At 49.5% G+C, this 23,175-nt stretch overlaps 1 protein-coding gene and 1 long non-coding RNA gene across 3 annotated transcripts in view; both read right to left on the reverse strand.

Annotated features, from left to right (window-relative positions):
• Positions 1-23,175, reverse strand: part of LOC144146773 (uncharacterized) — a 262,533-nt gene that overhangs the window by 88,368 nt on the left and 150,990 nt on the right. The window contains exon 4 of one of the 2 annotated variants that reach the window (XR_013317702.1): positions 12,759-13,331. The exons of the other annotated variant lie outside the window; for it this stretch is intronic. This is a non-coding gene — a long non-coding RNA (uncharacterized LOC144146773). Of the gene's footprint in view, positions 1-12,758; positions 13,332-23,175 lie in introns of those variants that run through there. 2 annotated transcript variants of the gene reach the window in all.
• LOC144146772 (uncharacterized) lies at positions 13,331-21,271 on the reverse strand. Its single transcript, XM_077678702.1, has 3 exons — positions 21,104-21,271; positions 20,631-20,842; positions 13,331-19,903 (listed from the first exon to the last, which is right to left on the reverse strand). The coding sequence occupies exon 3, from the start codon at positions 16,323-16,325 to the stop codon at positions 15,717-15,719; it is 609 nt and encodes a 202-aa protein (XP_077534828.1). The 5' UTR covers positions 16,326-19,903; positions 20,631-20,842; positions 21,104-21,271; the 3' UTR covers positions 13,331-15,716.

The following is a 23,175-nucleotide window of genomic DNA, read 5'->3' on the forward strand; positions in this document are numbered from 1 at the left end:
CTTTTGCGACAAGCGGAATGAGCATGGAAAACTTATCGTTAAGTTCAATTAGTTTTTGCTCAATGTTCGAGGCGTTCGATTCACTAGGAACAGATGCGCCTCTGTTACTAGCCGTTAGACAGGTTGCACAATTCCAAGCAGCTTTGAAGGAGTCCTTCGGTTTGCGGAATTTGGACATGCTAAGGCCAGAACAATCTCCAACGTGGTAAGGGCAATTGCAGGAAACACATGTTATGAACGTGTCACCCTTGGACACTTGGCCATGACATTTAAGGCACTCTATGAAGCTTTCCTCAGACATCGCTGAGAAAAAACGACAGCGGCAACAACAACAGCAGCAGCAGCAACGGTAGCAGAAGAAGAACTAACTTATAGTACAGTGGAGCAAAAAGCAACCAACCTGCAAGGTAGTTGGGCAAAATTAAGCGGTGCTGAAGCGTGCGCCCGTTGCCGCTGCTGCGTGCGAAATGCCAGGGCCTCGGAGAAGCGTTCCTTTATAGGCTCCCAGCGTCCATCGCCGATAGTCGTCGTGCCGGCAGCTTCTTATCCAGTCGGTAGGTTAGGCGTGGCTCTGCAAGGTAGTTGGGCAAAATTAAGCGGTGCTGAAGCGTGCGCCCGTTGCCGCTGCTGCGTGCGAAATGCCAGGGCCTCGGAGAAGCGTTCCTTTATAGGCTCCCAGCGTCCATCGCCGATAGTCGTCGTGCCGGCAGCTTCTTATCCAGTCGGTAGATCAGGCGTCGGCGATAGAGTAGTCGATGGCTCTGCAAGGTAGTTGGGCAAAATTAAGCGGTGCTGAAGCGTGCGCCCGTTGCCGCTGCTGCGTGCGAAATGTGTCATGTGTCTTCAGGAAACACACCTAAATAGTAAACATACTAACTTCTTGAATAGCTACTTGGTTTTTCGAAAAGACAGGCAAACTTGCACTTATTCTTCAGGTGGTGTGGCCACAGTAGCCCGAAAATCCTTAGCGTGTCACACCATCCACCTTAACACCACGCTTGAAGCTGTCGCGATTCGAACAATTATTTTTGATAGGTTAATAACGGTATGCTCCCTCTACATCCCTCCGGATTACCAACTATGGAACACTGATTTTGAGGCCCTGATAGATCAACTACCTGAACCGTACTTAGTCTTAGGCGACCTCAATGCACATAATTCAATCTGGGGCTCTTCCCGCACAGATGCCCGAGGTCGCCTAATTGAAAAATTTCTAACATCCTCGGGAGCATGCCTTTTTAACAAAAACCAAGCTACATATTATAACATAGGACAAAACAGTTATTTACATCTTGGCTTGGCTCTTGGCTCTGCAGTTCTTTTCCCATTTCTTGAGTGGCATGTGGACACAATCCTATATAGTAGTGACCACTTCCCCACCAAACTGACATACATAGGCATAGGCACAAACACTTCCCCCTCTCATAAAAGGTTCAATTAGGGAAGAGCAAACTGGAGTACATTCACAGAAACATCTAAACTGCACTACACATCCATAAAACACCTACACGTAGAAGAGGCGACCCAACTGCTCACGGCGCACATCCTCGATGCCGCCGCAAAGTCCATTCCCCAGGCCCTACGGTGCCCCACGCAACCCAAGGAGGCCCTGGTGGAACGAGGACTGCAGGCGAGCGCGAGTGGTCCAGAACAAGGCGTGGGGTGTCCTTCGCCGATACCCCACGTCGGCTAACTTAATTTCTGTTAAAAGAGCAAAGGCCTTGGGAAAGCGCGTGCGCCGTGAGGCAAAACGGAATAGTTGGCGCTCCTTCATAACATTCGTAAATTCATACACAGACACACGCAAGGTATGGACACGAATACGTAAACTTAAAGGACAACATACACATAGCCTGCCCTTGGTCAGCACGACTGGGGACACACTAGAAGATCAGGCTAACACACTTGCACAACACTTTCAACATGTGTCAAGCTCTGCACACTACACAAACACTTTCCTGAAACATAAAGCCTCTTGTGAAAAGAAGTCCCTACGTGACAACAACCAATCACAGACTTCTTACAACTCCCTGTTTTCACTACATGAGCTGAGGGCTGCTCTGAGCACTTGTAAACCCTCAGCTCCAGGCACAGACAACATCACATATACAATGATACAGCACCTACACTCAGACACTCTTCTAACACTCCTCCACCTATATAACAACATTTGGCTTCCGGGGCACATTCCTCGCTCTTGGAGGGAGGCCATAGTAGTGGCTTTCCTAAACGAAGGGAAGGACCCTTCCTCTCCTGCTAGCTATCGACGCATTGCCCTGACCAGCTGCCTGTGCAAGCTTCTCGAGAAGATGATAAATCGCAGGCTCGTGTACTTCCTTGAGTACAACGGTCTTCTCGAAAGCTGCCAGGCAGGCTTCAGGGCGGGGCGATCAACGAACGATCAACTCGTAGTTCTTGAAACATATCTAAAGGATGCCTTTGTGCATAAGCAATTTTGTCTTACGGTGTTTTTCGACATAGAGAAAGCCTATGACACCGCTTGGCGGTACGATATCCTTAGTGACCTAAAGTCAATCGGTGTTGCGGGCAACATGTTGAACATCCTTTGTAGTTATATGTCGGAGAGAACCTTTCGCGTCAGAGTTGGTCAACTTTTTTAGATTAGTTAATCTAAAAACGTTGGAGTTGGTTGTGCACTGTCAAAAGTTCACGTGCAAGAAAATGGCGTGCCGCAAGGTGGAGTGTTGAGCTGCACCCTCTTCATAGTAAAAATGAACTCTCTTGGAAAGGCACTGCCACCTACAATCTCTTATTTATGTATGTAGATGACGTGCAGATATCCTTCAAATCGTGTAACCTGTCCATCTGCAAACGTCAAGTCCAGCTCTGCATCAAGAAACTTGCCGGCTGGGCTGACAAGAATGGCTTTAATCTTAATCCCGCGAAGCGCTCTTGTGTTCTGTTCTCCAGGAGGCGTGGCGTCCACCCGGACCCAGACATCACTCTTGCGAATGTGCCAATTCCTGTGAAGAAGGAGCAGAAGTTTTTAGGTATTTTATTCGACGAAAAACTTACATTCATCCCACATATCAGACAGCTCAAATACAAATTCTTAAAAACAATGAATATTCTTAAGGTCCTCTCACATCAATCTTATGGGGCCGACAAACAACTCTTGCTGCGCCTGTACACAGCGTTGGTGGGGTCTCGGTTCGACTACGGCAATGTCGTGTATGGGTCGGCTACAAAAAGAGCACTGAAAATGCTGGACCCAGTGCTGCATCTTGGCCTTCGCCTCTCATGTGGCGCATTCCGCACTAGCCCTGTTGAAAGTCTTTACGTCGAGTGCGACAAATGGTGCCTAGGGCATCAGCGGGAGTATGTTGACCTGTTGTATGCATCCAAGATCGTGTCTCTGACCAACCATCCTTTTAATCCCATCATGAACGATACATCAAATTTAGAAATCTTTTTAAACAGGCCATCTATTCCCTTACCGTTCTCTCTCAGAGTTAGGGAAGAGGCTTCTGCGCTCCATGTCCCCCTTTCAGACACGCACAAGACACCCATTCATAATTTCATCGCACCATGGCATCTTCGTCCTGTATCACGCGACCTGTCATTCATTCGTGTAGAAAAAAATAGGGTACCCAGGAATGCAATTCTGCAGCACTTCCTGTTCCTGCAGGACAAGTACAGGTGCGCAGAGTTCTATAGCGACGCGTCCATAACTAATTCTATTGTCTCTTGTGCAGCGCACGGACCAAATTGTAGAGTTATCAAAACAATGAATTTTCACAGCAGTATTTACACGGCAGAAGCGTATGGCATTTTACTCGTGTCAAATCACATCCTCGAACATAAGATTCCAAAGTCCATCGTCTACACAGATTCTGTAAGCGTTGTGCAGGCATTGTCATCAGGAAGGTCGTCAAAAAACTATGTAATCAATGTTCTTTTAAAGGTAATAATGACTGCATATGCTTCAGATTTAGAAATAACCATATGCTGGGTACCAGGTCACTGTGGGATCCCTGTCAATGAGACCGCTGATCAAATGGCTAGTGCTGCTGCCCTCATGACCACAGTTGACATAACAGTACCTTACACCGACCTAAAGACACACATCAGACGACAGCTTCGTGACACATGGCAACTACACTGGAGTCAACAAACAGACAACAAACTACACGTAATAAAACCACAACTGGGACGCTACATAACTGACTCACACAACAGCTACACTGAAGTTGCCCTGGCTAGGCTGCGGATAGGCCACACACATGCGACGCACTCCCACCTGCTCACTGGAACTTCGGGACCCACGTGTAGCAGGAGTGGAAACGGCCTATCCGTAGTCCACATACTAATCACATGCAGAGCACTTGACACAACACGACACAAACATTGCCCTGAATTATACAGACGACGCATTCCTTTGCACCCATCATATTTTTTAGCCGACGAACCAATGTTTTCTAGCCAGCGTGTTTTTAAGTTTTTAGCTGAGGTGAACTTTCTGCAGCTCTTGTCATATCACGTGTAATCATCCTGGCCCTATACACCAGCCATCTCCATTGTCTTGTTTTGCATCACTTTATTGTCTTTTAGTCACATGTAGTATTTACGGTCTCATCACAATTCAGTAACTTCTTTTTGGCGCTCTTTGCCCATAGTCGGCCTTGCGCCAATAAAACCCAACTATCATTATCATAGCTAGCGGGAGAAGAAGGGTCCTTCCCTTCTTTCAAGAATGCTACAACTATGGCATCCCTCAAAGACTTTGGAATGTGCACTCGAAAGCCATATCTTGTTGAAAAGGTGAAGAAGTGTTACAAGAGTGTCTGTTTGTAAGTTCTGTATCATTGTATATGTAATGGTGTCTGGACCTGGAGCTGAGGGTTTACACGTGCTCAGAGCACCCCTCAGCTCATTAAGTGTGAACTCAGAGTTATAAGTGGCTGACCTGTCATGTCATGTAAAGGCTTCTTTTCGGCCACGAGTTTGTGTTTAATGAAAGTGTTTGTGTAGTGTGCTGAACTGGAAACGTGTTGCAAGTGTTGTGCGAGTGTGTCAGGCTCGTCTTCGACTGTATCCCCTGTTGTGCTGACCAGAGGCAAGCTGTGTTTGTTGTCCCTTGAGTTTGCGTATTCGTGTCCATACTTTCCGTGTGCCTGTATAGGAGTTAATTGATGTTATGAATGTACGCCAACTATCGCGTTTTGCTTCACAGCGCACACGTTTTCCAAACGCCTTGGCCCGTTTGAACAAGAGGAGGTTACTCGACGTGGGGTACTGACGAAGGATACCCCACGCCTTGTTCTGGGCCTGTCGCGCCCGCCTACAGTCCTCATTCCACCACGGCCTCCGCTGGTTGCGCGGGGCAACAGAGGCGTGGGGTATGGACTTTTCGACGGCGTCGAGGATGTGCGCCGTGAGTAGTTGGGTTGCCTGTTCAACGTGTAGTTGTGTTATGGACGTGTAGTGTAGTTTAGATGAATCTGTAAATATATTCCAGTTTGCTCTTGCTTCATTAAACCTGTTCTGGGAAGATGGACTGCTCGGGCCCTTACCTATATGTGTTAGTGAGGTGGGGAAGTGGTCACTACCATATGGGTCAGTGCCCACACCCCACTCAATACATGGAAAGAGAACTGCAGATCCAATAGCCAAGTCAAGGTGTGAATAAGTGTTGTGTCCTATATTATAATATGTTGGCTTTTTTTGGTTGAAAAGACATGCTCCCGACGATGTTAGGAATTTCTCAATTAGGCGACCTCGGACATACGTGCGAGCAGAGCCCCAAAGAGAGTTATGTGCGTTGAGGTCACCTAAAAGAATGAAAGGTTCGGGTAACTGATCTACCAGACCCTCGAAATCTGTACTCGATAGTTGGAAGGCAGGAGGGATGTAAAGAGAACATAGTGCTATAAGCCTATTAAAAACTATCGTTCGAATGGCAACAGCCTCTAGAATGGTCTGTAGTTGGACAGTGTGGCACGACAAGGTTTTCCGGGCAATGATGACCACACCGCCTGAGGATGTGCCGCCATCATCTCTATCCCTTTTAAATACCATGTAACTATTAAAGAAATTTGTGTGCATGGGGTTTAAATGGGTCTCTTGGAGACACATCACACTTGGCTGGTTGGAATGCAGTAACGATTGACATCAAGATTTTTAAGAAGGCCTCTGCAGTTCCATTGCATGATATTTTCTCTTCCAATTATTGAAGTTTAGAGCTACTGGAGTATGTGTTTGTTTATATGTCGGCTTTCGGGGCTTGCACTCTTGGAAGGGGCTTTTTGATTCTCTCTACTGACCTGGACGCCGGAGCCCGTTCCTTCCGCTGTGGTGCCACGTCCAGGTCGTCATCTGAAGGCAAGGGGGTGGCCAGGGGACTGGGCCCCCTAGACTTGGACTGGACACCCTTTGCGGTGCCCTTTGTTGTGGCCGCGACCGCCGAGGGCGTCAGGAGCGCCCCGGGTGGCACAGGCGGTGGGCGGACGTGGGAACTGCTGCGGTTTCCTCCAGCTCCATCTCCTCCAGGCCCTCGCATGTGCTTCGGGCCGGTGGAGAGGAGGAGACAGTGGGTGCAGCAGCATCCCCACCAGACGTAGTTGCCACCACAGCCGCTGCTGGCTCAGCGAGCGGTGCGGAGGCGACTTGGGCCGCCGGAGGCAACCCGGAGGTCCGATTCGCGGTACTGGGTACCCGCCGAAACTAGACGCCGCTCCGCCCCCCGGCGAGATGCGTCGGCGTACCTCCCCAGGGGGAAAGAGGCGAACCTCTTTCGCGCCTCCGGGAAGGTGATTTTTTCCGTGACTTTGACGTTGATGATTTTCTTTTCAATTTTGAATGTCTCGCAGGCTCGCGAATACGCGCCGTGAGGTCCTTGGCAATTCACACAAAGCAATTGATTAGAGGGACAATTATCAGAGTGATGACCTTGTTGCGCGCACTTAGCGCAGGTTAGTTGGTCCCGAGACGAGTTGGTACCATGCCCGAACCGCTGGCACTTGTAACAGCACCGCGGATTCGGGATGTACACTCGGACAGAGCACCGGATGAATCCTGCATTGATATGGTCTGGAAGAGTTGAACGGTCGAATGTGAGAATGATGTGCCTGGTAGGTATTTCCTTATTATCTCGTCTTATGGATATCCGCCTGACTGCCGTCACTCCGATTTCTCAGGCCTTCTAGAAGATCGGCTTCCGTCTCGTTTCCCAGATCTGACTCTGAGATCACGCCTTGCGAGCTGTTTAGGCTGCGGTGGGGCGTGACCTTGATGCCAAGATCGGCAATACGGGTCTGGCTCAGGAGGTTTGTGGCCTGTTGCTGGGTGGTGACTTCTACCAGCAACTGTCCAGTTCTTTGCTTTTTGGCTTAGTAGTGTTTACTGATTATTCCTTCTATTAATTTTGTAATCAGAAACACGGACATTGAGGCAACTGGCTTGTCTTTTTCAAAGGATTCGATAATCAAGAATCAGGGATAATTATCAGGTTTCAGAAGAGTGAAAGTTGGAAGGGGTGGGTCCGTAACATCGGTGCGGCCCCTTTTCAGGGAACAATCGGGTTTACGGGGGGTTTTGATTTAGCCATGTGGCATTGGAAAAAAGTAGGGGACGGGGGTACTTTCTTCTCAAACCTTACCCTAATAGCTTGAGAGGTCCCGGAGCTCCCTGCCTGGTAAACACACAGGGGGCCCATCCACCGGAGCTTGACCTGGGCTCCGACGGCCACCGTTCAAGGTTTCTGCCCTTCACCTTAAAACTCGTTACCACGGTCGGTTACAACGTGAGTATGGGGGCTCCGGGTCCGCGGTATCGCCAGTACCGTCACCATGAATACTCAAGGTGCCCCGTGCGGGGCTTCTGCCAGAATAGTTGGCCACAGAAGTCCAAGCTGCCACTGCACCTCTCCCAGTATGCCTCAGCAGCAGATGAGCTCTCTGTCTGTGACGGTGTTCTACTGAAAGGCGCCAGGATAGTCATCCCATATTCCCTTCGGCTGGCTGTCTTGACGCTGTTGCACGAAGGACACCAAGACATCAATTGGACGAAAGCTCTTGCTCGAGAGTCCATTTGGTGGCCTGGCATTTCGGCAGACATTACCTCTCTGGTAACCAACTGCGAGCAGTGTGCTTCCACTCGGGTGAACCTTGCAGAACCCCTGATATCCACGGTCCTACCTGGACGACCCTGGAAACTTGTCGGCATGGACCTGTTCCACCTCCGCAGCCAGACATTCATCTTGGTGGTGGACTACCACTCCAGGTACCCTGAAGTCGTAACCTTGAGGAGCACAACGGCTCGGGCAGTCATTGACGTCCTCAAAAGCATCTTTGAGCGCCATGGGATGCCGCGAGAGGTCAGATCGGACAATGGTCCACCGTTCTCTTCGCACGAGTTTGCGGCATCTTACGGATTTGACCACGTCACCAGTAGCCCGCACTATGCACAATCGAATGGACAGGCGGAGAGAATGGTCAGGACCATCAAGGAGTTGTTCCGCAAAGCAATAGATCCTGATCTGGCCTTGCTCAGCTAACGGGACACCCCAGGAGTCGATGGCTACAGCCCGGCCCAACTCTTGATGGGACAACTCCGAACCAAAGTTCCGAAACACGGCTCCCAGTTATGTCCTCACTGGCCGTCGAAGAAAGACGTGAGGAGCAAAGACGCAGCCTACAAGGGGAAACAGACCGCTGACTTTAACAGGCATCACGGAGCTCGAGATCTCACATCGCTCCGTGCGACCCGACCAGGTCAAGGCTACTGAGCTGAGCCCAGCACGACGACCACGAAGCTCGAAGCTATGTCGTGGAAACGGAGCAGGGTGCCGTCCTACAACGCAACCGGCGTCACATAGTGCATTTTGCACCTCCTGCACCAAGGGTGGAACCACCGCCGTCTGAGGAGCAAGAGCCACAGCGGCCACTTCCCCTTCCGGAACCTCGGCGTGCTACCGCAGTGCAACCACCTGGTTCGCTTGGACTGCCCCCTGCAGACAGTGACCGCAGTGGTGTGACGCGGACGCGTAGTGGCCGCCGTGTTGTACCTCCGGACCGCCTGAACTTGTGACGTGCAGTGTCTGGTGTCCTCCTTCCGTCTGGTCCTCAAGGGGGGAGATGTAGAGGTCGCCACCCTTCAGCCATTTAGTTAGGCTGCCACTAGCGTGTGGCGCCACTTATTTTTTATTTATTCTGCCCCAAATAAAGTGTGGGACTTCTTTTGTCAGCTGAGCAGCTGTCGTGCGCATCGGCTCCTACTGCGGGCCGGGGCCGCTCGTGCTCCCGCACGCTCGCGCGACACTGCAGAGGGGTGCATGCAGCCATCCCTGTCTTTCCTAAATACAGAGTAGAAGTTTGTTTGGTTCATGCTCAAGTGCGCCTCCTGGAGACATAATGTGCGTGATGCGCATGGGTTCTTCTATGCGCAAGTGTATTTTTCAAGTTTCATTGTTTACCGCACCATGCTTGCTGCTGTAAAATAAATATGCGTTACATTTAGGCGCAAATAGCTCGTTCGGCAAACTTATAAGCCCTTCGTAATTTGCGTTTGCATTTGCCAGCCTCCACCAATGTCACATCTGGGCATATGACATCATATGTTCTGTTGTGGCAAATGATGTAGTGGGTCGCATGTCCATTCCCATTTTTCATAATTACATAGCTTATTTGAGCGACGTGTGCGTGTGTCAGTGTGAATTCTAATGAGGCAGTCTTTCGAATGAACCAAACTTGTGTTTTGTGGGCACGGCCCCTTTAAGAGCACGCTGTGGTTGCAAGTGGCAGATAAGTCGCAGCGTCCACAGGCTCGGACACGTTCCCACTGCTGTGCTAGATCTGTGTTGCACTTCTGTGCAGTGCAACCACGTAAGCACTGTCTAAGGCAAGCCACGCATTTCGGTTGCCCTTCCAAGCTCGAGTCGGCAAAACTGAGAAAAAAAAACATTGTCAGTGAGAGGTCATCCCTGCGTGGGTACTGGATTATATTGGTTGGCGCCTGGATTATATTGGTTGGCACCTGGATTATATTCACTGGCGTTTGAATTATATTGAGCGGGAAATCCTGAAGATCTGACCGCAGCAAAAGCTGGTATCATTCTGTATTTCTCGATAAAGGACGCAGTCATCAGCGTAGAGATGGATACAAGATGAAACTTACTTCGGAAGGTCATTAATATATATTAAAAACCGTAGTGGACCTAAAACGAAAACGGAGCCTTGTGGCACGCCTGAGGTTACAGAAACCAGAGGAATCGTAGTTGTTTAAGGTAACGTATTGAAAGCGGTCAGTGAGGAAATATTACAGCCAGGTTAATAATTTTAGATCTATTTTCAGAGTGAAAAGTTTCAACAATACTAAACGGTGATCAACTTTATCAAAGGCTTTCGAGAAATCTAGAAAAACTCAGTCTACTCTGGACCTTTTGTCTAGTATAGTATGTAAATTGTGAGTAAAGAGCAGCAACTGTTTCGCATGAATATGAACGCCGGAAGGCATGTTGAGATGAGAAAAAACGAATTGGATTCCAGAAAACTGAAAAGTTGGGTGCACAATAAGTGCTCAAATAGTTTGCAAGTTACACTTGTTAATGAAATGGGGCGGTAGTTAAATGGAGAATGTTTGTCACCTGATTTCAACAGAGGGACCAGCTTCCCGATTTTCCAATACATCGGAAGCGAACCTGATTCTAATGATTGCTGAAAAATATTTGCTAAGATGAATCAATACATTTTAGTTTGTTTTAGGAATTTTGAGGTAATGTTATCTGGCCCACAGGACGATGACAACTTTAAAGGGACCCTGCAACACTCTTCTCGCAGTGTTAGTAATACTGCGCGACGTTTAGATTAGACTTCCAGGAACACCCGAGCCAAATATTACACGCGCACATGAAGCGGTAAGCCCACCAATCGCCGTGAAAGACGCGGGAAAACCAACCGCTCTCTTCAATTCTCCTCATTATGCACCCCTGGCATGGCCTCTGCGTCGTGAATCGGGCCATGGCTGTCGCCGGTCAACTTCGCAGCTAAATTCTGGCATTTCCTGTGACGATAAGCCGTCGTCGGCGCTGTGTATGAACCTCTTCTATGCCTGAACTTGTCCACATGCTTTTGGTGTTTCTTTTTTTCGAGTGCGCGCGGAGTTTAGTGATGAACTAAATATTCCACTTTCAACGAGCTCACTCGACAACAAACGTTTATTGCTCCAAAAACGTCCTACCAGCCTGAGCGATTGCTTGCGAGCAGGCCACCATGCCTGTTTTTTTGTGGCACCACACCGGAAATAGACCCGTCTACATTGCGGGGAAAAGGACGAAACTTCCCGGCCTGTGACATATCGAAGGCCGCCGAACAGAACGCCGCGCGCCGCCCCCCTGTCCGGGAGAGAGCGCACAGCTTTCGTCGCGTTGTCCGCAGGTAAATCCGCCCTTTTCAAGATGCCACTGCGCATGCGCGAAGCCCTAGCGGCGAACGCGAGAAATTTTGGATGGCCCACGGCCGGGCTGGAGGAGCGGCGAGTGCGCACTTTCAAGCTCGCCGCTCCTCCAGTCCAGCCGTGGATGGCCACTGCACCATCCGTGTGCAGTGTCTACCGATATTCGGCTGAGGCCCAAGCAACGTCGGGAATACAAACATCTAGCCACTTTTGTGTCATTTGAATGCAATGCCGCTTTCCTGCGCTGCGTACAAGTGCACCTCTCGGGCCAAGGGTGACAAGAAGGAACGTTTTTTTCGCTTCCCATCAGCTGCGCGCGACAGCCAACGTCGAGAAGCCTGGATTAGGGCTGTGAGATGCCAGTCTGAAAATGGGAAGCCATGGGAGCCTTCTGCCTACTCCAGGCTTTGTGGAAAGCACTTCGCGACAGGTGCGTTCATACGCTGTGCAACAAGGTAAAAAAACAGCGCGTGTGCAGCTTTTATAGCTAGCGACGTATTGCGCAACAAAAAGCGAGGGCTGTTGCATGCGTTGAAAGAAGTATCTTGCTGCAGTCTATTAGTATTCTATAAGGGTGACTCTTTACATGTGGGCACTGTGGTGAGGTAGTCCCTTACCTGCTCCGCTTCGTCGAAGTCCGCGCGCCTGTGGCGCGGTCTCGAGTAAAATGTACTTACGCGTGTCGTGTTTTTGCGTGCGCTGCCTAAGCCTCGATTTTATTGCGCTCACCATGGTTGTGCTTTAGAGGAGCGCCTTCGTACTCGCCAAGGCACCGGGATTTTGTACCCTCGATCTTCGTCTATACGGACGAGTTTGAAAAAAGGGAAGCGCTAGAGCGCTATCGCTGCTCTGCAGGGCGCTCGAGAAAGAAAACTGCGCCGCAGCCAGGTACAACTGATTACTTACATTTTCGCTCGAATGCGTGCACTACGACAATGAACTGCGAGGATAGCGGAACAGCATCTTTTGCACTAGGCAGCAATGGAATTTGACGCACTCTTTTTTTGTGTGCTGTGATTATTGTTTGACCAAAATAAGTTGTGGTTTGCTGCCCGTTTTTTTTGCGCAGATTGCTACGTTTCGTTTCAACAGATTAATGCTGCAATGTACTAATACCAGTTGGTGCTTTACCCTTTAACATCAGCAGTGTTGGTGGTAGAAAACAAATATACCGGCTTATTCGCAACTTAATGCGTATTGTGTGAAATCGCTCATACCACAGTAATTTCATCCAGCAGTGTAGGCCTGCCTGAATAATTTCTTGGTTTCTTTAGGTCAAGGCACTACACAAAAGGGAGAGAGGATACGAGACGCCACTTTTTCAAAAGGTGAATACACCAGGTTTATTGTTTTCCAAAACGGTGTTTATTCAGGGACTTGAATGCTATGTAACATCCGCATCCTTATACAGATGGCCAAAGCATTTCCAGTCACGGGGCGTGCCTTTTCAACACAGGTTAGTATTTTGCAGTGATGCTACTCTCAACACCAGCATGTAGAGCGAATATGTAGGGCCTCCTTCGTAACAAGACATGCGTGTTGCAGTTTATTTAGCGACTTGTCTGCCATGTGGCACTTTTTTTCTTCCGTACAGCTGACATAGGTGCAGACGGCATGGACTCTCAAGAAACACACCTTCCAAACACCGGTTAGCATTTTGCACTGCTGCTGAAATACGAACCATGAAGTTAGTGCACATAGTTACGAGCTCCTTTGTTACAATGTGCAGGTGCTACCACGTCAGACGACCTTGAGCTTGCTGCCTCCCTGCTACTTCTCCAAGCTGGTGCTGCAGCAACTACTTGCCAGTCAGCCAAGAAAGCTGCGCATGAGGTGTGCAACTCCAACCTTGCAGAGGACAACATGGCTCTCAGGAAGAGGGTCGAAGAACTGGAGGCCAAGTGCAAACGACTGAAGTCCTGCACATTATCTGCATATACTGTCCATTCAAAAGCATTCAAGTTTTTGCAAGGAGCAATTTTATGTCCTTTATGAACACCTCAAACCAAATGCCGAAAAGATGTCTTACTGGGAGGGGGGCATGGGGCAGTCGAAAGAAAGGCTTCTTTCGAAAAGAGAAGAGCTTTTCATGGTGCTATACCGCCTCAGAACGGGTGTGTGCGCGAACAATAACAAAAATTGACCCTGGGGGGTCACATTTGGCGAAAAAATTCCACTATCAAAGGTTTAAGCAACCTTTTGATATTTAATTTTTTTACAGGAAGGTTGTAACAAAGTGCATTCCTTAACATGAAGTAATATTACAACAGTATACGGTCTTTTTGTATGTTCTCATCTACTTATCCCTGAAAAGGGTGAATAGTGTTGTTTTGAAGGGCACAAATGCTTGAAGGGCACAGTACACCTTACAGCTAACATGTCTGTTGTTTTTAGGAACCCATGTGCATGACAGTAGAATTTGAATGAGCTCACGGGAACGACTGGAATACGATGCAAGTAGCATGGCTGTATGTCTACCATAGATGAACGACTGGTGTGCACCAAAATATGAACAGCTAGGCCCCACGAGAAGTTCAAAAGCTGCTACTCGGGAAAAGTTGACTGGGTGTCCTTCAGCAACTTTTGCCCCTTGGTAAAAGTTAAAACGTCCGTCAATTGGTAAAAGTTGAACAGCTGTCCATCGAGAATAAGGGAGCAGCTGACCAAAGCAAAGCTGAATAACTGATCTGTGCCGAAGCTGCCCGACCAGAGGGTGGTCGCAGATTCTTTAAGTCCTTGATGTCAATTTCAAACAAGTGCCAAGAACAAGAAGTCCACAAAGACTTGGACTTTCTACTAACAGAGTACACCAGAGTCAAGGCGACTGCACTTGAAGCAAACCAAGAAATGAAAATTGCACAAGGGGAGGTCAAGGGTCTCACGGGGGCGTATACCGTTATCCCAGGAGCTCCCATATGGCCCAAGAAACAATTACCAAACTCTGGACGAACCTGCAACAAGGCAGAAAAAAAGAACTGCAGTGGCAGCGCGGTCAAACCTTCCTCCTGTGAAGGTAATTGAGGAAATCAAGAAGACCACTGACCCCCCACTGACACAGGCTTTAACAAGGTTAATATCAGGCCGTCAAGAGAAGGGGTAGTCATCTCATGTAGAGCACAAAACATTAAAGAACAATATGGGAAGGGTACAGTAAAGTACATCAGAGTACAAAAGAGTAAAGCAAAACAAAGTACAAGTGGACAATCAGGGTAGAACTATGGCTGAGTTATAAAGATAGACAAAACTACAAAACCTGCACATTAAACAAGTCTAAACAACATGCACATGCACAGGTCGTCATTGAAGCAGATATTCTGATTTAACAGGTATTCTTTCGCCTGTGTTTTAAATATGTTTCTACTGCATTTGAAGTCAATGTGGTCTCCCACTTTGTTGAGTATGTCGGTGCGCTGAAACAGAAGATTGTCTGCCGTAGTTTGTCCGCAATTTTGGTGCACCTATTTTGGAACACCTAAAAGAGCATATACTACTATTGTCGTTGTGTTTGCCACGGAGATTTTCTTTGTGTACAACTTGTAAAAGATTCATATAATAAATTTGGCCAGCCTTTGTCCCGGCCACGGAGAAGTTAGGCTTAGCGACGCTGTCTCCGCGATGCCCACCCCGGTAGCGAGCTTGTCGTGCTGCTCAACGGCGAGCGGAGACACGTCACGCGAGGCGACGGGTCCGATGTTTGGACCAATAAGCCCACGTGATCGGACAGGCACACATTCCCTCGTGAGGGTGGTCGTAGGGACCCTGCGGGAGAGGGAGGTCGCGCGGAAGGCCGGGCTTACCTACTGCCCTGAAACCACGTGACCTCCAAGGTACCTCTCCCTCGCAACAGGTGCCCGTGCACCCTGTGAGGGGGGGGAGAGCAGGTGCGTGATGTGGGACTGCGTCCCTTCCTTCCATTGGCCACAAGAGGACGGACACCCCGTGACCCCTAGCGGCAGGAGCAGGTGCTCTCACGAGACGGTTTTGGGGTTGGTTGGTTGACCGACCGTCGTCGCCCTCGTCATTTGGTCGTCAGTCAGAGTGTGCACTAGCTCACCGGCTCCACTTTGATCCCCGGCATTGGGCCCACGTGGTGGTCTGCTGTCCCGCCGCAGCATCTTCGGTAGCCTGCCGACTTCGCCGTTCCCCGCTCCAGCCGCTACTGATCACCCCAACTCCCAGGCCGTCACCGCGAGCATGGCATCCCAAGGTGAGCCCGCTCCCAGCAAGCCGGGACGCCGCAAGAGGCAGAGGCATCCCTCATCGGCCATGTGGCCCGCGCACGGGAACGGAGGGCACCGCTGCTGCTACGGCGCGCCCTTCCTGTGCGCCTCACAGCAGCGCCCGGGCGCACCCTTCATGTGCACCTCGCAGCAGCCCCCGGGTGCGCCCTTCATGTTTGCCTCGCAGCAGCTCCCGGGCGCACCCTTCATGTGCACCTCGCAGCAGCATCCGGGTGCGCCCTTCACGTGCGCCTTGCAGCAGCGCCCAGGCGCCCCGCTGCAGCTCCCTTCATCTTCTGGCCCACCGTCCGAGCAGCTACCGCCGCCGCCGCCGCCGAAGAAGGTCCGCCATGTGGCCACATGGACGTACCAAGAGGGGCCAACCAGCCCGCCGACGAGCTTTTTCTCGTCGAAACGGAGGGAGCGACAGAGGAAGGGCGAGCGGGCCATCCAGGAGGCCTGCTTGCACCAGCTGTTCCAGGACCGAACTTTGCCGCTCGACCTGGGGCGGCGCAGCGTGGAGGCTGCCCCTGCAGCCACCGGCGGGGCCGCGGTCCAGGCCCCCCTTGTGGACCTCGACCAGCCTGGCCCCCAGCGCTCTCCGGCCGGAATCCAGACTCCGGAGTTCCCGCCGGCCCATCTGGAGGCCATGGTCCAGGCCCTCACCGCCAATGGGGCCTTCGCCGCGCCCATCGCGTCTCGTGTCTTCACGACGCCCGCCTCCGCGACGGCCGAGCTGGAGGATGTGATCACGGTGCCCCAAGCCACGCAGCCCCAATAAAAGTAGGCGTCCAACCCCCCTTTCCCGTTCCCTGTCTTTTTGGAGGCGGCGTTGCCCGGCCCGCTTAGACCGGGTTCGGTTTTGAGGAGGGGGGCATGTGGGGGTCCACTCGATCTCGTCTGTGGCCCACGTGTGGGGCATTTGAACGAGCACGCTTTCCCGCGCTCATGATATCACCCCGCGGGCCGACGGGCGCCTACCGCGCCGTTGCCGCTCCTCCTTGCCCAGCCTCCTATCCCCGCTCCTTATAAGCGTGGCGCGTGCGCTTTGCGCTCTCTGGCTCTTGCCCCATGGATAGGGGAGATGGGAGAATGGAGGAGATGGGAGTCGGATACCGGGGCATTCCTTGTCCCAGGCTGGCTTGTCTCCTCCCCGCCGCACCGGCCGGGCACTGTTTGGCCCTGATCGGATGCGCAGGGTAGGCCTCTGGCCAACTTGCGAGCGGCCCACGTGCAACCTCAGCCATGGTCACCTGTTTGGGCGACGTCGTAGGACGCGCGTCGGTACAGTGTAATTCTTAACCCGGTCTTGGCGTTATTATGCACTGTACGACTCGGCCAATAAACCCTCTGGTTCGTCCCGGCCCTTTGGAGCCTTTCGTCGCCTGTGTCGGTGAGTCGAACCCATCGCGGCACCTCCCTCGTGGACGCCGCGAACCTCTCTGGGGCATTTTGGATGGGTTATTTCCGGGTGTGGGGAAACACCCTGAACCCCACTTAGCCTGCAAGGGACCATCGAGCCCACATTGGCGCTCAACGTCTCTAACGAAGCTAGCGGGGGTTGTTTGCTATCCCGTAGCTAGACCCATTATGCCAACAGCTTGTATGACAAAAAAGCTACTGTAGTATGTGTTGTGTTTTATGGCACATAAGCAACTACGGCTATTATGCACCAAACGGAAGGTTTGGGGTTTTTTGTTGATAATAACCAATTGCTTTATCTGATTATAGCTTGTTTAAGTGTTGCTTCTTTAAAAAAACTAAAAACAGGAAATTTCATCAACAGCACCCTCTCCTAAGAGTAGGCTGGGCTGAAATGGAGTGTGTTCCTTGTAGAACAGCCTAACATGTATTTTCGTCAAGACCCCAAAATTTCGCACGAGAGTAAGATGTGGTTTACTCTAAGTTCCTGGTCACATTCTTTACATCTGTTTATTTTGTTTCATAAGAAGAAAGTTATGTGTAAGATGTGTGTGTCCAATGTGGAGACCACATAAAATAACTTCATTGAGGCATTCTTCGTGTCTGCTTGATTCCTACTCTGCAATTCCCACAGTGCAAGCGTCGTTTGGCTGCAATGCTGTTAGCTCTGTGCATAGATGAAGGAGACTACCCTGCACCGAAAAGGTCAGGCTTGGTTAAAGAGTGGATGTGTCGGAAGGAGCTGGGACTGCAGAACCAACTGTTCAAAGAACTGGTGGTATCCGACCCAGCGGATTACAGGCGGCTCCTGCACGTCAGCCGAAGCAGTTTGAGAACTTCACGCACGTGGAGCCGAGGATTACGCGACAAACCACCATTATGCGCCAGCCAATACCGCTGGTGACAAAGATGCAAGTAACGCTTTGTTACGTTGCGTCTGGCATCTCTCGCCCTGGTTTGGGCTCTTGCTGCCTTACATCACCTCATTGCCATGCTGCTCCTCATGAGCTTTTATTACAGCAGGTTGCACTTAAATTTTATGTGCTACATGTGGCTTCAAGTTTGTTCCAGCGGCAATCTTCATGCGCCCTCATTGTTATTTACAGGTGAAAGTCACCGCTCTTTAATTTGCCAGTTTAAGGTCGTGCACTCCACCACTAATTTCATTCCGAAAATATGTGCGGCTATCTATGAGGAACTAAACAAAACAGAGATTACATTAAGCCACGAAGAACAGTTCAAAATTGGCAGTGGGTTATTAGGGGGTTTGATGAAAACTGCCAATTTCCAAACTGTGTGGCAGCAATAGATAGGAAGCATATTTGCATACCAAGACCACCCAGCTCTGGCTTCGTCTATTTTAACAACAAAAAGACGTTCAGCATAATTCTTCTCGCTGGCAACGATGCAAATTACTTCTCTACACTGACGCTGAGTGCCCGGTGCTCAAGGTGATGCAGGAGTGACAGAACACGCCCCCACAGGAAGCAAAGGAGGACAAATCAACCAGCTTGCCAGACCATGTTGAAGTGGGATCAGGCCCCCGGGGTTTGTAGCTGACAATCAATGCCTCCCCACTTGGAAAAACCCTCATGAAACCGTATGGAGGTTGCAGCCTGTCGGGCGATCAGAGCATCTTCAATTACAGATGTGCATCATAAGCTTAACTCTTCGTATTTTATAGGGCAATTGTGAGGCCTTTGAGTATGCTTACTTGACAAAATGCAATAATTTTTCCCTTCATATATATATATATTGTTACATGGCAACAAGGCAAAGATGAGACGAATATTGGACGATGGTGCAACGATGTAAATATTTACATGGATGATCTATGCACAAGCGGCCATGAAGGAGCTTGCGCCCGCCACATCCTCCTCGTCGGTGGTGGTCGATTGCGCCATGAGGTACTGTCCGCCTACGTGTTCCGTAATATCACCCTCCGATCGAAGACCACCGTCCAGGTTGAGGCTGCGGCAAAGCGTTATACAGTGAAGTCCTTGCCGCCACGGATGATAGTGCTGGTCGTGATGATCACTGGACCCAAAACAGCAGTGCCAGTCGATGCCACAAAGCAATGGCCATAGTCCTTGAGATCTGGGCAGGAGAACATCGTCGACTTTATGTCATGTCATGGCTGGTCAGTCCTCTGGTGTCGGTGGGACATGGGCAGGAGACACGGGGCTGGAGAATGGTCATGTCCATGGCTCACCGGGGCTGGGGAAGGCCGATGCAATCCAAAAGCTTTAAAGCGATGTTCAGGAGCCAAGACAGGACGAAGCTGGTGGGTCAGGATGGGGACCGATAATAACCGCATAAAAATATTTTACAGGCTGTGCAAGGCACGAGCAGTAGAGAATGTGTTCAGCATCCTGGCCAATCGCTTTTGATTTCTACTCACTACTATCAATGCAAAGCCTGAAAAAGTTGTCCCCATGGCACAAGCAATATGTGTGCTGCATAACTAACTACCTTGGCAACGACATGACTACACTTCCTGACCCTGGGCCCAAAGATGCTAGGGAATAAAGGTTTTCTTGGCCCACAACCAACACGCAGACATGCCCACGAATGGGTGCCAAAGGGCTGCACCCTAAACAAGCGGTGTTGTTCGGCTCTGACGGTTCTTGTAGGGCCGCGGCAATGGTCTGCAGCACTGCCTGCCTTAGGGCCCAGTCATCGCTTGACGGCCTCAAGAAGCGTGCCTGCCTCGGCCCTTTTCTGCTGGGTGGGGGCAGCAGTTCCATCCTGTTGACCGGGGCTGGGTAGTTGCTCGGGCTTTCCTCCATCAGGGCGGGCAGCTCCTCTTTAGTGCCATTCACTTCCGCAGGGACCAGGCTGTCATCAGGCTGCAATGAACCATTGCACAGTTGCCACGAAATAAGTTGCGGCCTTGTTTCGGTGTCAATCCTGGTGCTCACAGACGATAGGACGAAGAAACTGAAAGCCGCTCTGTGCGTACTGGGCTATGCCACTTACTTGTCACATCTATGAGCTGAAGCACATAAATCATGGAAAATCTAGGGGACCTACTGAACTCTTAAAATTCAAAAAACCACCAGTATGTAGCAAACGTCACTGCCCTATCTCAATGAAGCAAAAGCCGTGGTCTAATCTAAACAGCACAGCATATTGCAATGTTTGCACTTCAACCTGCGATATACGCACTGTAAATAAGGCAAATTCCCCCCTCGAAGTAGCAATTGCGCTCTCCACATTATGCACAGCAAAAAGGCGAAGAATCTTTCCTCGTAAAACTGAACACTGGTGGCACCGAACAATACACTTTAATGATTAACATAATAATGGGTGCATGGTGTGCAATGAACGTGTTGGCTGGCAACAAGGTCCACATATTTTCTCTTGCATCTGCCGGACCGTTTGCTATAAACTATATGTCTGCTATATGATTGCTATATATGTCTGCTATATAAAGTAGGTATGTTTGCTATAAACGCTCATGAGGACTTGCAGAAGCAATGTTTGTCTGGCCTGGGGGACTGTATGGGAACATTCTGATCGTTCGTAAAATCTTTTTGACATGCTCAAAGACAACAATGCACAGAAATACAGCACCTCTATAGCTGATCTCGCTGAGCTGCCTTAGTCGCCCCTGCTGATACAGTGGTTGAGCTCCGGAGTAGCGTCCAGGAATTGCATGGCACAAAGAAGGCCCATTAGCCAGCATAGCCCTCGCTAGCAGGTTTGCCACTGGTGGTCTTGCGGAGTGGATCGTCTTTCTTTTCTGTAGGCACGCTGTTTGTTTGAGAAAACTGTCTTCAGACCATCTGCAAAAATTTAAAAAGAAACAAGAGATTTTGCATACTGAGCATAAAAAATGTACAAATCACAAATATCACGACTTTCCGGCTGTGCATAGGACTCTCTTTAGTGGAACCAGTGCGCCAAAAACGGGGATAGAGAAGCACCCAACGGGATGATCGCTGGTCTAGCAACTAAAATTTATTAAGCAGGAAGAAGATATGCATACCTAAAAAATGACGAAGAAGCAAACAAGTAAAGACTGCTTTGTCGCAGGAAGAACTTACCCGCATTGTACGGTCCGTTTTCCAGGTAGCACAGGTTCATTTCTTCCACAATGTTTCACCAGAGGGAATGCTTTTTGAAGCTGTCACTGAAGTCACTGCACGATGGGTCCTACAAAATGGGAGACTGTTGCCCAAGTGCACCGAAATAAAGAAACTGATCATCAATCCAATCAGATATAGTGAAAAAAAAATTATTGCTCGCGCAAGTTGTGGCATGCGGCACTCTCGCAACCCTCTGCTACTGTCCCTCGATCAGCTACTGGACCCCTTGAAGAGAGAAACAATGCTTCATTTTATAAAAAGAGAACACAGCGATAGGATGCCTGAGGGTAGGGAAGCATGCCCAGAAAAGGGGGGGAGTATTCTGACCGCCTGCAATGAGTACCTATAAAAGAAGGGGCATGTGCGTGCGCCGCAGTTTCTCGGAACTGCGCTGCAGTGGTGGCCGAGAGGCAGAAAAGCAGATGACCGAGCGACTGGCTTTTTTGAGCCGAAAACTGGATTGGATTTGGCAAGACACACAGTGCTGCCAGACAACATTCGTTGGCTAGGCTAAAATTCCGCCGATTTGCACGCGGTCTGACGTCAAAACTGCGAACCAAAAAGCCTCTGCGAATATTTGTACCGCGAGGGCCATGGTCCTGCCCGGTCCACGCAAACTGGTGACATCCTATCACGTGATGCGCGGACCACGGCCCAAATAATTGATTTGGTCCGTCATGTGGATCTGCATTTACCGGTAAGGTGTAGGATATGTTCACAGAGTAGTAGCCACCCTACATTGTGTCGCTGCCTCTCCAGTAAATGTTATAGGATTTCGGTGGGTCAAAATCCGAAACATTTGCAGACTCAAAATTAAGACGTCCTCGACATTGCAACTTCATACATCTCTTACCTCCTGCAAGGTTTAACAATCCTTGCAAGGTTTATGTGTACATAATTAGTGGTTACAAAAATTAAAACTTGGTTTCTGTTTGCTGAAAGGCAAATTTATGCAAGTATTTTTACTAAGTCAGATAAATGAGGTTAGTTTTGCTTTTACTGTGCTAGAGATTCATAATAATCCATTTTACAAAGAGCCTTAGTGGTAGGGACAAAGTTTGCGCAAGTTAACATTGCGCTCCTTCCGTATGCACAGTGCGTACATCTGGAGGAGTAGTTTATTCTCGTTTCCCCTGGGATTTTTTCAGCGTTGTGTCTTCAGCCCTAAATCTGCTATTATTGCTGCTGTTTGTGTTTTATTTCTCGATTTAGAAGATGTCCACTTTTCATTTTTTCCCTCCTTGTTTTGTTGCTCCTGTAAAGTTGCGTTCTCCACGCATGTCCCATTTTATTTTTCCGTGTTGGGCATTCAGCTTTCGTCCCAGCACGGACGAAATGTCTGAAAAGGCGCGTGGACAATACAGACATTACTTCGAGCCTGACTCGACGGAAAAGGTTTCCACACTCTATGGAGCCGGTGCAAGAGAGACAAAAGAAGCCCAGCTGTTTTCCAGGTGGATGCACTGTGTATAAAGCCAAACTGGTATCACCCCTGAAGTGAAATCAGGAAGCATGAATTCGATTGCCACCCTGAACGCATGTTTTTCTCTTCATTTTCTGCATAAAACTTCCAAAATGAAATTGTTGACTTTTCTATTCCTAATAATAAAAAAGACCACTCTTCCCCTGTGCACAGGGGAATATGTGTATATATTTAAACACAGCATTTGTCCTGTAAGTGAGAGGCTGTGTCAAGAGTAAAATACCCAAGCAAATTTTCAAAACATGAGTTGTTTTCGCCACTTTTTGAAACATTCTTTTCACAGCATTATTTTGAAATGTATAAAATTACAATATGCCTTCATTTCATTTTCACAGCAACACAACTTCTAGTCAAGTGGCTTCACTTGCTGGTACAAGTGGCTCCTTCAACTTTGGAGATTACTGCATCCAAACCTAGCGAGCCTGAAGCACTGCAGCCAACTGCGGACTTTGTCAGCACGACCGCATGCTTTGATGCAGTTGACACAAGCCAGGAGGAGGGACCATCCGATCCATGGCTAGACTCGACAATGCTAGATTATGATGAA

This window comes from Haemaphysalis longicornis, unplaced genomic scaffold (genome assembly GCF_048455015.1).
Source record: "Haemaphysalis longicornis isolate Haplotype H1 unplaced genomic scaffold, Haemaphysalis longicornis Haplotype H1 scaffold_7, whole genome shotgun sequence".
Classification (NCBI taxonomy): domain Eukaryota; kingdom Metazoa; phylum Arthropoda; class Arachnida; order Ixodida; family Ixodidae; genus Haemaphysalis; species Haemaphysalis longicornis.

Bases quoted from the DNA above. Each gene is read 5' to 3' on its own strand.
- LOC144146772 (XM_077678702.1), bottom strand. From the start codon at position 16,325: ATGGGCGCGGCGAAGGCCCCATTGGCGGTGAGGGCCTGGACCATGGCC.